Here is a 15,548-nt window from a genome sequence, read left to right on the forward strand (position 1 = left end):
GGAGAGAGGCATCACCCGAAAGATCCATCCCGTCGTGTGGGAATTTTTGCGCAGATCGAATTCAATTTTAATCCCGATCGCGGTCTCCGCTGCTATTCTCACCTCTCCAGAGCGAGAGCAAGAAATTCGCAGGCAGTGTTTCCAACTGCACGACTCATTTTTCTCTTCAATCCCCTAATGGCAGGTAACGTTCCCCCAGAAAGATGAAACAGTGGTGCCATTTATAGTTGTGGCAGCAAGATCAGATATTTAAATATGCGGAATTTTATTTGAAGTATAAAATGGGTAAAAAAGTCGAAAGAAGAACAATATTTGTACAATTCGTACTGATCCTCTTACACAGTATTTCTCCCATTTGCAAGCACACACACACAAATTTTCGAGACAGAAAAATTAGAGAGAAAAGATTGCGAGTGAACTGCTATGCCTCAGGTTTTCCTTTTCTGCTTCGAGGTTTACGATGACGCCGCCGAAGGTGCTGGGTTTGAAATCTACTCATCTAATCACTATCCATCGTGATCACTGCAATTACCGAATGATGCAGAAATGTAGCACAATAAACCAATATACGGTACACATAGATTGTCAGTTAGTTTCTGAATAGAGCGTTTCTTTTTGACAATTTTCTATTGCAAAGCTAAACCACGCAACTGTATGGGACGTTCGTTGCACGTATCCTGTTTCATGTATAACATTAAAAATGTTCCTTTCGAAAAAACTGTTGTAATATACACAGATTACGACTCAGAGCATTTATTTCATTTCATATTACCACACAAAGAAGCGCAATGTATCCACGTTCAGGAGAATTAATGATTTGCTACAGTCCAATATCTGTCAAAAGAGACTTTCTATTACGACCTATCTAAATTGGAAGTAATATTAAAGCGATTTCTGAGCATGAGTAAGATTATGCCCGTTTTAAAATCATAGTCACTTTGTGAGTAGCTTTATTTATAGATGAATGGTATACTGTATCATAATGGTAAGTGTTCCATGCGTCGCTGAATATCTATGGCACGTTATTATCTTTTGGTCCTCTCAAAAATGTTGTTACTTTTATCAAAGCATACTTCTTCAAAGTATTGTTTAATTTAGTAACATTGCGAACATCGATAACCTGCTTCAATGCCCGAAAAAAGAAGCATGATGTCTTAGTTTTTAGTGCTAGATACCTGTGTGTGCTTATTTATCGTTGTGCTTACCAACTGATTTAGACATCTGGGTGTAAGTTCCAACCTTAAAATTTTCTGGTTCAATCCATTATATTGATACTATTTATTTATTTATTTATTGAAATTTCCAGTACAGCAGAAGCCATTTTAAACCAGAAAGAAACAACAGTAAAACAATAGACTAAAATTAAAAACAAAAAAGAAAGCATAACATAAAATAAACAAAAATAAAACAAGCCAAAACAGTACCAATGTAAATAGATCAGTTTCACAAAAGCATTACTTATGTACAATTGTTTCTATGTTGCTGATAAAAAGTGAATATGAGGTGAATATATCTATTTGGTTTGAGATTATATTGAACTGATTCGGTAGCCTATGGAATAGTGAACGTTGTACGAGTGAGAGCCTGGGAGTTGTAGTGTGGAAAGTTTCCTTGCTCCGTGTTTTAAGTCTAGGCACTCTGAGTGAGAGTTCGTGGAGTGGGATGCTGCATCTTAAGTTTCCATTTATGATCTTATATAGCAATTTCATATCTGCAATGTATCTACGAGTTTCTGGAGTATTAATATGCAGATTTACAAGCAGATCTCTCTTAGACAGGTGTCTCAGGGCCGGCACTCTATATCGAACGATGAAGAGGCAAAAGCTGAGAACACTCTCGATCTTGGAGGTATGAGAATGGGCAGCCATGTTCTAGATTGGTGAACAATATTCTAGAATGGGGGACACAAATGTCTTGAAGTAAATGGAAAGTGCTTTCAGGTTATTGATTTCGGTGAATATGTAAAGTAGGCCTAGCATACGCATTGCCATTTTTGTGATTGTTGATTTATGATTATCGAAATTTAGTTTTGAATCTATGGGGATACCTAGATCTCGGTGTTGTGATAAGTTATACCATTCAATGTTTCATTATATTTGTCTTTTCCTGAATTCTCTTCGCCACGACACTAAAATGTCAACCTCCCTTCCACGTAGTAAACTCTGGGCTGTATTTAGCAATGTAATGAGGCTCTGGCGTCTAGGCTCACGGCTAGTACAATCCTCTGTGGAACTGATGTTGTGTCATGCATACATATTTGTGATTGTCCCTTCATATGTTTCATCCTATCACCATTCATCCTCATCTTCACGATTAGCCAAAAGTGGCAGAAAATTCGAAGTGAAATACATCAAATCAAACAAACAAACAATGAACACAGAAATATGCAAATTAAATTTAAAAATAATAAAAGATCCATAGAGATTTCAAGCTTTATATTAAGACAAGCATTTGAAGCTCGTCTCGTATCTCGTCCCGATGGCAGGTGATAGGAGTGTAGGAACTGTCGAGGGTGAGTTACCATGATCAGAACAATTCATCTGCATTTGGAAACACTGTTGCTAACACTCGCGGGATTCAGGTGTGAGGCAATGACGTGAGATGGAGTGCAATGACAGTGACATGTGAAATCCAGCGTATCGGAACTGCTGTACGACTTGGCAATTTCCCCAGACGTTCAAGATGTGGAATATTTGAATATCAGGCGGAAAATATTACATCGTGCATCATATTCAATATTTTCCTGTCCTAAAATCCACGGCTTTAATGTTAACTCCGAGAAGAGAACTTTGCTTTAGGAAGAATTCATGTGACATTTATGTAACATATACATTTCGCTTTCAAAAATTTTCAATAATCCGGTGAAAATAATATGCGAACTAGAATCAGACGTTATCAGATGTCTTTATTGGATAATGGTGCATAAGAGAAAATTATTTTGAGCACTGTCACATCTTCAGTTACTGAAACATATTGATATTCGATTTCCATCATGTGTTATGGTCCAAACTTAAACTTACGAATATCACAATGGAATTTTTATTTTGGAATCCTGTGGTAATCTTCACCCCCCCCCCTACACAGACACATATAGAGAGAGAGAGAGAGAGAAATAAATGCATCAAAGATGAATACATCGCATCAATGGATGCATTGAAGTACAGCTCGACATAGAAAAAATATACTAATTTGCATTAAATGATGTAGTATGGCTTTACCTTTACAAACGAAATACAAAAATCGCCAAACTATGAAATTTATTCTTGGAAAACGCCATAAAAGCACACTTTAGCGTGTCGGCGATTAGGGGGGGCGTGAGGGGGCAATTACCCACCAATTTTTTTGGCCACTATTGCCCTTGCACTATGATAAACCTTATCTACCAAGGGAAAGTATACTGTCCTGCCCCCCAAATTTGGTAACAAATCGCCGCCACTGGTATCAAGCTATGTGTTTTGGGTGCATCAAATAGATTTGACTCATTTAGTTTTCTGTGCGCAGTTTAGCTTACTTTTCAAGCCGAAAAATATGCCAAAGTATCAATAATTATTTGTATTCGTATATTACATATTTGCAATATGCAAGGAAATATTTTAGAAATACTGTAAAAACAATGAAATCACATTTGTCGTATTCTCTCCTTTATGATACATGAAATCTTACAAAGATTCTTCACAAGAATGCTATGCGATGCAGGCACATATTTTATAAACAAAATACATTTCTTATTAGAACGAACACATCCTTAAATCTCTGAACTATGTACTTGCTGTGTTTCAGACGTGAGGCAGGAAAATGGGAATTTGTGACAATGAATACTGGAAGTTTGTCACATTACCTACCCTTAGACAATTGGACACAACTTATTTAAACATATTTTTTTACTACATGGACATTAGCACACGGAATGGAAAGGCTTGTCGTAGCTTACTATCGTAATTGCTTTTATATTTAACTAATTGCTGATGCAATATTTGCACCCACTGAAATAAATGTCACAGAACAATTCAATTAAAATTTAACTTTTTTGTTTCACGACTGGATTCGTTTACGTATCATTAATAACAGCCAGAATTGCATTTGCGATTTGTTAGCAGGATAAACATGACGAATTTGTTTAGTCAAATCGATACATGTCACTTTTATAACGAAATGTACAAATTTGTTTGAAATACCCGAAGGTATTTGAAAATTTAATTTGCAGCGTAAGTAAAATACATTCTTTTTGTTTTGCCATCTATTTGGTGAATAAATTCAATTAGATGTACTTCAACGTGAGCATATGATAAATATTCCGAATTACCAGTAAAAGCTACTACTGTGTACTTTATATGCATTAGTGAATTAATAGCAATGAACACAGCCAGTTTCATGAAATTTGCGAGTCATTTGCTGATTGTTGTTAGGTGCGTTTTTACATACTACTGTAATATGCATAGTGAGAAATAATGGATGTGTATATAACGTCAAGCTTCAACATGCTGAATGGCCAATGACTATACTTTGCAACTATATTTTGATTAATTGATTTGAAGAGATAAAAGAAACATAATAACTGCCTCACGGTTAGAAATAAATGGGAATCATTTGTCACTCTGAGCGTATTTGCAATGAACATTATGTACAAATGTGGAGGAACTAAAGATTTTTTCGGTTGGCGGAACTTATAGTTATTATTGTTGTATCTGGCAACCCATCTCATTTGAAACTATGGCTGCATATAAGGAACAATTACTAGTTTGTTGAATGATTTAGATTTATCTATACAAAATTGGCAAAATGGCAAAATCCGTGGAAATACACTCCTTTATGAATTCCACTTTAGTGTGCCTATGCGCACAACACGTGATACAAACCTAGTTCACACAGAAAATATTAGACTGGAAATTAAAAAAGAACCCTCTCTACAGACTCCCCACACAATATAATGATCTCCCATCAAGTGTTGATATATCCCACTCAGAGTATGATTTTCAGTCTTTCATAAGAATAAATGCTGCTAAATAATATCAAAGAGTGCATATTTGACTTATTTTGGTTATATTTTTATTTTGTTTTTTATTTTTCATGATTTCAGCGTAAAATAACAGTTTCTGCTGTATCTGACATTTTCTCAATAAAAATTAAAAAGAAATAGCTTAAACAAGCCATATTATTACATGCTACTAGAATAATACCCACAAAAATACGGGAAGATGCATTAAAGTAGCAATTAGGAAAACATGGTATTCTCAGAATACCCGTTACTGTCTGCAAATTTCTAAATCAACGAAAATGCTGTGTTATAAATCCATGTTCCCAAATTAATGCTCATTCATACTAAATGAGAGATAAAATAATATATAATGTTGGCTGAGTGATGCATTTTGAAGTAAAATTTTTTTACACTGTTTACAATTGTCATGGAATGATGATACTTGCTTGTGGGTGCCAAAACTGAGATAGATACGCCTCCTCTCAACTTCACTATCATCCTACAACAATTTATAGAAGTGTACATAAAATATACAAACCTTTGTTACTCCTGAAGATGTAGATACATTTTAAAACAACGATGAGAAATCAATACTCTTGTATATCTGTTCCAGGGAGGAAGAGAGAGCACAGAGGAAAATTGGAAAATTTGAACGGAATTATAGAAGTATTATTGGGACTTACCATCGGACGGCAACAAGATGCATGGGGTTTGCCTCATAATGGCAGAATAGGAGGACATCGGTTGTTTCATTCACTGTCACGTTCTCTGGGATTACGGACACAATGGGTGGATCTGGAAAAAAACAAGGAGAACGGTAAGCTTCCAACACGTATTCCTTGTACAGGGTGATCATTAAAAAACAAGCACTTTCTATGAAATTATTTAATTGCTAGAATATATGAAAAGAACAAAGTATAACATATTACAATAAAGAACTATAAATAAAATTAAGCCTAAAATCTGAATAATTATAAATTTTCATTTTTGTATTGTGGAATGTATAGAGTAAAATGATGTTTATACAGGGTGAGTCTGAATCTTCGTGTTTCTCCAAAGCCTGCTGGGCAAGTCGACAAGTACAAAGGGCTGGCAGGTTTAACAAAGAGTATCTTCAAATTAAGATGAGAAACAATATTGGCAGACGGTACGTTTGATAGGTCAGCTAGTTGTAAACAACTATTGAAATTATTTTACATTTTTTTAAAAAAAATCCAGTTTTTGATTTCGTTAATACTGGCCTCTAAAGGAATTGCAGACTCACTCTGTTTAAGATTATGGTCAGGATTTCAATTCGTTTTGCAACACGTCTCTTTGGAATAGCAGCTCCACCTTGGAGGTTTCATTTTCATATTTTGATTCCCTAAATCAGAATAGAGTTAGCATGCAATCATATAACTTATTTTAGATACTTTAATTTCAATATAACTCAATTTAACCACTTAAATGCATCAAACGTTTTCGAATATAAACTAAATTCGCAGTATTGGCAAAGTTTATATCACACGGTACTTTCGTCAAGCGTATTACTATATTGAAAACACAAATAATGTCATTATCATATTATACATTCTCTCTGCAAGGTATGCCCTGAGTAGCAAGAGTATACTAGTCTACTGTATATGACAGCTGTTTTCACAGCTTAACAGTACTTCTTAGCGACAAAATATGTAGCAGAAATATATTGTTAGAAGAAACTGAACAGGCAAAGTTTAACGGAGAAGAAACAGTACTGAACCACACAAAATTATATATGGGAACAAGAGATAATAGTTTTCAATTTATCACATCTCCCAATACCATTTGCAAATGTTTAATTCAAGATGCTTCTCATTCTAATTGCAAGGGTTTGCATCCAGTGTGCTAAGGTAAGCATTACATTTTGGGAAGCAACAACATCGAAAATCTTGTTTGCCACAATGATACAGGAGCTTCCTTGCAACCATATGACTACATGCTAATTTATAGTAAGGTTACTGTTACTCGTGGTACCAAAGTCCATCAACACACACACAATCAATCTCTCTCTCTCTCTGCCTCTCTTTGTGGTAATCTTCACGCAGGTAAGCCTTACCCGTGAAGGTAAACTTTTCCATGCTAATCGCTGCATGTAATTGCGGTGGCCCTCCGGGGAACATCTGCTATCACTTAATGACCCCCGCATCAGGAGGCTCAAGCATCGATGGGCAAATCAGAGCGAAATGTAATCAATGGCAATTATAGCAGCTTCTCGCGAAACACGGCTGGCGAAAGTTTGCTTTCAAAACTCCGCTTGGGTAAGTTGCTTCACGGCCTGTTGCCATAGAATCGCGGATATCCGTTTCGAACCATTAGGAACTGCTGCCGGGTGTGGAATGCCAGCAGATGACGTATTCGCTCTCAGTAATCCTAAATCACTCTTCACGTAGTGAAGGATCATGCTCACATCCATCCATTATTCGTTCATCTGCATTAACAGAAAGATCCAAAGAAATCGATGGACACTATTGCCTCGGTACACAGAGTGAATATTCGAATTGATATTAATTTAGTAATTTATTATAAATGTGGCCGTACATATAGAAGTTGTGGTATGAGCATCGCGATCCAGTTGTCCCGTCTCCATTCCTAGCGATATGGACCCACAGGACGTGCAGATTCTTCCACAATGGACAATTTTCATTCTTGAGAAACATTAACCACTTGACTACACTTTTCACTTCACACTTCGTCTTCCTCTTGTGAGAAATGTGTTGAATTGAATTGATTGAGTTCGTGTTTTAAGTCCACTTTATGCTCAGTAAGGCTAATCGGGACTAGACCTACAGATTAAAGTGTGATCCGAAACACCATGTGCCTCCACCGGGTATCAAACTCTGGAACCCTTGATTACAAGGCGACGACGCTACCACTCCGCCATTGGTGAGGCCCATACAAGAATTTAAGGAAGATAAGAGTGATACGTCGTTGTTATCACAGCAATTAGACCTCCGTGGCAAAGTGGTTAGAACAGTGCGCTACGACGCTAGGGTTCGAATATCGGTCTTGTTACGAATAATCCGAGGAAGTAGAAAAGCGACGTTACGTAATGATGTACAAATAAAATAATGGTTATTAAACTTGCTTGCTTCCCACATGCCCTCATTTGCTGCAAAATTCGAGTATATGTTTTTAATAGATTGGACAGTCCGCGAGCAGTTTTCAGGAAATATATCGCTGAATGACATTGATTTTGCTTTGCTTTTCTGCCACTTTTGGCTGATTACGAGGATGAGTAATCATATCATGAAAATTATGAATGGACACTCGCAAAGAACACCAATGCTCAGGCCAAGATTCGAACCCGGGTTCTCTGGCGTCGTATTGAAGGCCAGCTTGAATGAGATAGGGAATCACTGGTATTAACTGATGTTCACTCTGTTAACGAAGTATGCAGTATCTTGAAGCTCAAACTGCAGTGGTACTTACAGATTTGTATCTGATTACAGTTATTTAAATATCATGATTATATGACTATGGTATTCAATATATCTATACCACCCCAACTTTTAGATGTACAAACACACTGATACCCCAGTCCCGGCACAAATTACGTAAGCCTCTAAAATTTGGTAAACTTTGGTACCACGTGATGCAACCCTTCAAAGCCACCAATCAACTCTTCGTTTTGAGAGTTAAAGATGAAAGGCGTAAGGCAATGCATAACAACATAGGAACGATGGTCATGAGAGTTGGGTGTTAAATAAACAGCGTAATTTCCTTTTCCCTGATTGACTGTCTCCTTGCGGTTGCTAAACTGATGTCTGAATGTAGATTCTGTGCGTCTCGTCTGCTTACGCCCACTATAGTACGTTTAAAATACTTGAAGAAAAAAGCTTTGGTTTCCTGGTGTAGAGAACAGCCACCGCTGAAGGGCATAGGGGAAATGAGAGAAGTCGGGTGCAGATTACAAACCAAATGAATGGCGTTTGGATCATTGTACACCCCGGCTCCTTTTAGCGGGAGCGAGCAGAAAGACAATAATTCAAATTTAACGCCATAAAGGAGAGAACACACGACAAGCCAAGCTCGTATGTGAAAGGCGAGAAAAAAAAATAACCAGACGCTGCCACTTGGCTAGCAATACCGCAGGATTTTTCCCCAGCGAAAAAGAAACAAGAAGTCCGAGAGTAAAACGCTGAAAGGATTGCATGTACCGCCGAGGAACGATTTCGGTTATAAATAAAAATGCGAACTCTGGTAGGTGGTTTGGTCGGCTGGGTTCCTTCCACGCAAAGATTGATAGACCGACTGCTGTGCCCAGTGGAACCCTACGCCCAGGGACAACATAATTCAATGCTTCTGGCGCTTCCCCCATATGATCAAGCATGAGCAATCGCCCTTTTCCCCCTCCTGAAGTGTTTTCCCGGCGCATGAGTAATGTCTCGAAGCCCGAAGGAGGAGAACGTTTCCTTGCTTTTAATACGAAGATGTATTCCTAACGATTGTTTATGCGTTGTAAGCCCCAATAATAATTTCCCTAACTTATGATGCCAGTTTCGCACGGAATGTCAGTCAGGGAAATTCGCATTCTTAGTTTCGCTGCCGGGACGGGAATATTTTCGACCGAAGAAACGGATATTACCACGGTGCATTTCAATATTGAACGTAAGTAACAAATCATGTGTATTTTCTTATGGAAAGACACTCCTTCAGCGAACTTGGTATCAAACTATTCTTTGTATTGGTCCTAATTTACATATCTCTCCTAGGGCCTCCCTGATGGCGCAGTGGAAACGTCGTCGCCTTGTAATCGAGGGGTCCCGGGTTCGATACCCGGTGGAGGCACAAGTGGTTCGGACCCCACTTTAATCTGTACGTCCAGTCCTGATTAGCCTTACTGTGCATAAAGTGGACTTAAATTACCAAATCAACCAACCAACCAGCATATTTCTCCTGTCTTTTAGGCCAATTGCGACAATGATGAATAATGATGGTTAGATGAAACGGATGCAACAGTCACAGAGAAACACCTATGTTCATGAACCTGAAAGATGCATCTGCTAGATGGACCAAACCGTCTAGAGGCGGAAAATACGAAAGTGTTCGATGCGTTGAGGAACCGTCAAGAGACAGACCTGGGCGGAATCTTGCTGCACCATGACAATGCCTCTGCTCACACCGCAAGGGAGACACCAAACTATCCGAACGAGTCAAAACATTACCCCATCCCCCGTACAGTCTGGATCTGGCACTATGTGTTTATTTTCCTAAAGTGAAAATAAATCATTCGCGGTCGTCGATTTGTCTCACATGAAGCCGCATTTACTGCATATGAATAGTGTCTTTGTACCATGCCGAAGGGCGCATGGCGTTCAAAAAGTTGTTTTAACGGATAGAGTGTGGTGGAGAATACTTTGATAAGATTTCGTTTTGTAGTTTCCATTCTCAAAATTCTCAGAGTGACCCTCGTATACAAAATCTAATTCTCAAGAGCAGAAAGATGGGCAAGCCAACAGCAGTTTTATAAAGTATTTTCAAATGACATCATTTTCGAAGCGAAATTTGTACTTTTGTTATTTCACGCCGTCTTTCTTCCAGGTTTGGCTAATCGTGACGATGAGAATGAGTGATGATTAGATTAAATTAGTGAAGAAACACACAGAGTATACCCAAGTAAAGTAGACTACATAACACATTTGTCCACCTAGTCGGCAGTAAGTAACATATAACACAGAGCATCAACACATTCTATAATGTCAATAGGGCTTATGTTTTGCGAATAGATCTTTCTTGGAGTTGGTTAATACATAATGTATTGATTCTCAACTGAAGCGTGCTCACCATAGCAACCCGAGAATTTTTTGCAATTTCCGGCAACGCATTCTCTTTATTTACAATCACACATCATTTTCATTTTTAATTTCTTTAAACAGTTCTTGCCTACAGCGAAATTTTAGTTACATTCAATGTAAACTGTTGTTACAATCACATCCATTGTTTTAGAACAACATTATAAATTCAAATGCATGGGTAACGTTCAATTTAGAGCTTAAAAGGTACATTCTTGATAGTTGGGGGTCTTCAAAGAGTTTTCCATATCGATTACAAAATATACTATTTTCTTATCCGAATTATGTGCCGTAAGTAAAAAGCATGGAATACCATTTCCAAGTGAAACAAGACGATTTTCACAGAACCAGCTTCCATAACTGCGTTCCATTTGCAGCCGTCTCCACTATTGCGTCAGTTAGCACATCCGCACTTCTAGACGTCACCTTATATACGAGTAGACTCGTCCCGTTAGCGCATGCGCACTTGCAGCCGTCACCTCTATTTTGTAAATGGGCTCGTCCACGTAGCGCATGCGCACTTGAATTGATGATTGCGACTAACATAGTTATGACATTGTTGTCTTAAAGTTTGTGCACGAGTTTCGTTTTGGGAATATACAGTTAAACTGTGTGGCATTTTAAAACTTACAGTTTCTTCGCGGGTTGCTTCTGGAGCAGGTGTGGACATTATGCTGTTTCTGAAACAGCCTAATGCTGCTTAAAAGAAAAGTAATATATAGAAAAATCCTTTCCCGAGTAAGATAAATGCGACTGTTAAAAGGCACGACCTGTTAACAGTCCGCGTTGAAATAAAGCGGTCTGTGAAAACGAATCACGTGTTGAAATAATTGTTGGATCTCCGAGGACTTTTGTCTGCCTTTGGAAGCTTTCCTGAGACATCTTTTCTGAATAACTTACTCTCGAATATCGATTACAAAATATATTTACTGAACTGGGCTCTGCGTACATTCGAAATTCTCTCCTATTAGTATTCAGGGTGTCTCTTTCCAGCTTTAACTCAGAACAGAGAGAGAGAGAACGAGCAGAGAGGTGTCACTGAAAGTATTTTAAGTCGGAATTCAAATGCTTTTGAATATAATGTAAAGTCAAAACATTACAAGCGTTGACTCACTCTTCATCTCTTCAGAACTTGCGTATCCGTAACACATACCTGAATTTATAATCTGATAGCTAATCCAAACACGATTTGGAAACATAGCTAGATCCCAGAAGGCAAATGTATACGTCTCTTACAATTAGAGGGAAAGATACAAGTTTGCAAAGTTTCTTCCAAAACTTTCCGAACATTGATATTATTACGCCAAGATATGAAATTTCCAAAATTTTAGCAGAACTTATGTCATGGATTTCTGTAAAACAGATCCTTATCTGAATTTCATAATATTTCAGATTTCTTTCAAACCGAGCATCTGGTTTCAAAACAAGATCAGCCAATCCCTGTAGGTGTTCTTTGCGAGTGCCCCTTGATCAATTTCATCATCATCACTCATCCTCATCGTCGCGATTAGCCAAAAGCTACAGAAGAGCCACGTAAAAGAATCGAATTAAGAGAAAGAAGATCTAGAAGAATGTGGATTTAAATTTGAATGTAGACATGATGTAGAGAACTGAAGAACATGCGCTCAAAATATGGAAAATAAAAATGAAAAGTTATTATACTGACATTCCATAGACAATAAAGAAAACGACAAACTGCTCCACAACAAAGACACAATATGTAATGTTATAAATTTTTACTGAAAATATTTAAACTACTTATTATATGCAATATTCAACTAAGAATTTCTTCCAGGTTGATAACATTTGTTTCTCTGTACGCACAAATCTGTAGGTCGAGGAAGATCCATAACACTACACGATGTAACAGGAGAATATTTTATATTGGGTAAAATACACGTGGTCCCTCTAGTTCGGGTACAAAGGACATCTTCATTATCTGCAGTCTAGGACTTCTTGTACATCAGTCTATCAGTCAACAGTAAGCATGCTAGAAAGGAACAAGATAGGAAGGCATCTTTCCCCTTCTACCAAATCTATTACAAATAGATGTAACATGTAAGTGCAAATCAGAAGTAAATGAAGTACACACAGCAGAACCTTTAGTTCCAGAACCTAACTTGACTGAAGTTAAATATGCTATTAAAAGGCTAAAGAATAACAAAGCACCTGGCATTGATTTAATACCAGCTGAGTTATTTAAATATGGTGGAAATTCATTAATATCTCAAATTCATAAATTAATTTGTTTAATATGGAATAAAAGAAGAAATCCATCTTCAGTGGAAATAATCCATAATTCTTCATGCTTTTAAAAAAAGTGATAAAATGAACTGCAATAATTACCGTGGAATTTCTCTACTCTCAACAACATATGAAATATTATCTAACATTCTTTTAACAAGACTTACCCCATATGCTAATGAAATTATAGGTGATTGTCAATGTGGATTTAAACGTAACAGATCGACTACAGATCAAATTTTTCACATCAGACAGACACTTGAAAAAAGTGGGAATATAATCAAAAGGTCCATCAGCTTTCATTGATTTAAAAAAAAGCATATCATTCGGTTAAAAGAGATAAATTATATAATAAATTAGTCGAGTGTGGAATACCTAAGAAGCTTGTTAGTATGATAAAAGTATGCACCAGTGAAACAGAAAGTAAAATTCGTGTGGGTATTAATGTGTCTGACAAATTTACAATTCATGATGGGTTAAAACAAGGAGATCCATTATCTCCATTGCTCTTTAATTTTGCCTTAGAATATGCTGTTAGGAAGGTAAAAGAAACTAACTAAGGACTAAAATTAAATGGTGTGACTTAGTTGTTAGCATATGCAGTTGATGTAGACTTATTAGGGGATGATATAAATACAATTAAAAATAATGCTAAAATATCTTTCAAAACTGCTAAAGAGATAGGTTTGGAAGTTAACAAAGAGAAAACTAAATATATGCTTACAGGCCGAAACCAAGTGTTAGGTAATAATCAAAATCTAATTATTGATAACAACTCGTTTGAACCAGTTTCCAAATTCAAATACTTAGGAGTAATATTAACAAATGAAAATTATATTAAAGAGGAAATGAAAAGTAGGCTTAATTCAGGAAATGCATGTTACTTCTCTCTTCATAAACTTTTGTCTTCTCGTTTAATATCTAAGAAACTAAAAGTTAAAATATACAAAACAGTAATTTTACCTCTAGTATTATATGGGTGTGAAACTTGGTCCCTTACATTGGAAGAGGAACATAAATTGAGAGTATTTGAAAATAAGATCCCTAGGAAAATATTTGGACCTAAAAGGGTAGAGGAGACAGGTGAGTGGAGAAGGTTACATAATTTAGAACTGCATAATTTGTATTCATGTCCAGATATTATTAGAATAATTAAACGAAGAAGACTTAGGTGGGCAGGCCATGTGGCACAAATGGGAGAGGAAAGAGGAGTTCACAGGATTCTTGTTGGGAAACCTGATGGTAAAAGACCTGTAGGAAGGCCAAGACGAAGATGGAGGGACAACGTTGAGATGGATTTAAAGGAAATCGGTAGGGATGGAAAAGAGTATATACATCTTGCTCAAGATAGGGACAGATGGAAGGCCTGTGTTGCTGCAGCCATGAACCTTCGGGTTTAAGAAGGCTAGAGAGTTAGTTAGTTAGTTAGTACGACTCCCTGCTCACAAATTCTTCTACCCCCTCCTGCATATTCATTTTTCTGGCATCATAACTTTCCATGTATCCGTTAACGTACATCTGCAGAGAACACTTTCCTATATTCGAATTGAAGCTCAGGAAAAATAATTGCACAACTAAATAACAGTGACAATCTGCAAGAATCATCCGAAAATTGTAAGTGTAAGCAGTGTCAGCAAGCTAGACACGTTCCTCTCTCTTGTAGAACGAAGTTCATTCATCAATCTTTATAACATAGACATATTGGATTCTAGGAGTTAATTAAAAAGACGCAGCTTTGAATACTGAAACAAATTAATTTACAATCTGGAAATTTGGCTAAATGAAGTAACAATCGTGAGCAATTCTGTAAATCATACACTATATATGCAAGAAACATTCATTTATCGTCAAAATATGCAACGTAAATGCACTTACATTCACTACATTTGTATAAAAATTTACAAGAAAACAATCGTGTTCTAAATATGAATTTTCATAGAAGTCCTAAATCTAAGTTCTTGCACGAGTTATATGGTTAGAGTTATACAAATTGTGCAAGCTTGTACGAGAACTGTTTGTGATTTGATATTAAGAATAAAGAAACTAACGTGTAACTGTTTGCTGTTTCTCTTTCCGTTATTTCACGTCGCTTTTCTACCCCTCTACGTCTAATCGCAACGTTGAGGATGAATCGAGAATTGGTGAATTAGGCGATGTAACAAACACAATGTAAGTTTGATACTTAAGTACTAAGATTTGATTGTAATTTTTGTATGGAGTCCACTTTGTGCACAGATAGGCTAATCAGAACTGGATCTACAGTATAAAAGTAGGATCAGAACCACTGTGCAATGTGCTCCACAGGGTATCGAAGCCGGGACCCCTTGATTATAAGTCGACGACGTTACCACTACGCCACCAGGCAGACCTTGCGTACTAATATCAGTAGATAGGACATGGATTCATACTGGGATACGCTAACCACTCTAGCACGGATACTGGCTGTGATTAAAATGTGTAATTGTGAGCAAAAAACCTTACCTATTTTGAGGGAATTATGCTTAAATATTCTTTATACA

General features: G+C 37.0%; 1 protein-coding gene across 1 annotated transcript in view; it reads right to left on the bottom strand.

The window, feature by feature from the left end:
* nrm (neuromusculin) overlaps nt 1-15,548 on the bottom strand; it is a 541,650-nt gene that overhangs the window by 162,778 nt on the left and 363,324 nt on the right. Inside the window, exon 10 of the mRNA XM_083111557.1 lies at nt 5,659-5,770. Within this exon, the coding sequence (XP_082967683.1) occupies nt 5,659-5,770 (112 nt within the window). The remainder of the gene's footprint in view (nt 1-5,658; nt 5,771-15,548) is intronic.

Source organism: Lepisma saccharinum, chromosome 25, assembly GCF_977018435.1.
Source record: "Lepisma saccharinum chromosome 25, izLepSacc3.1, whole genome shotgun sequence".
Taxonomy (NCBI): Eukaryota; Metazoa; Arthropoda; class Insecta; order Zygentoma; family Lepismatidae; genus Lepisma; species Lepisma saccharinum.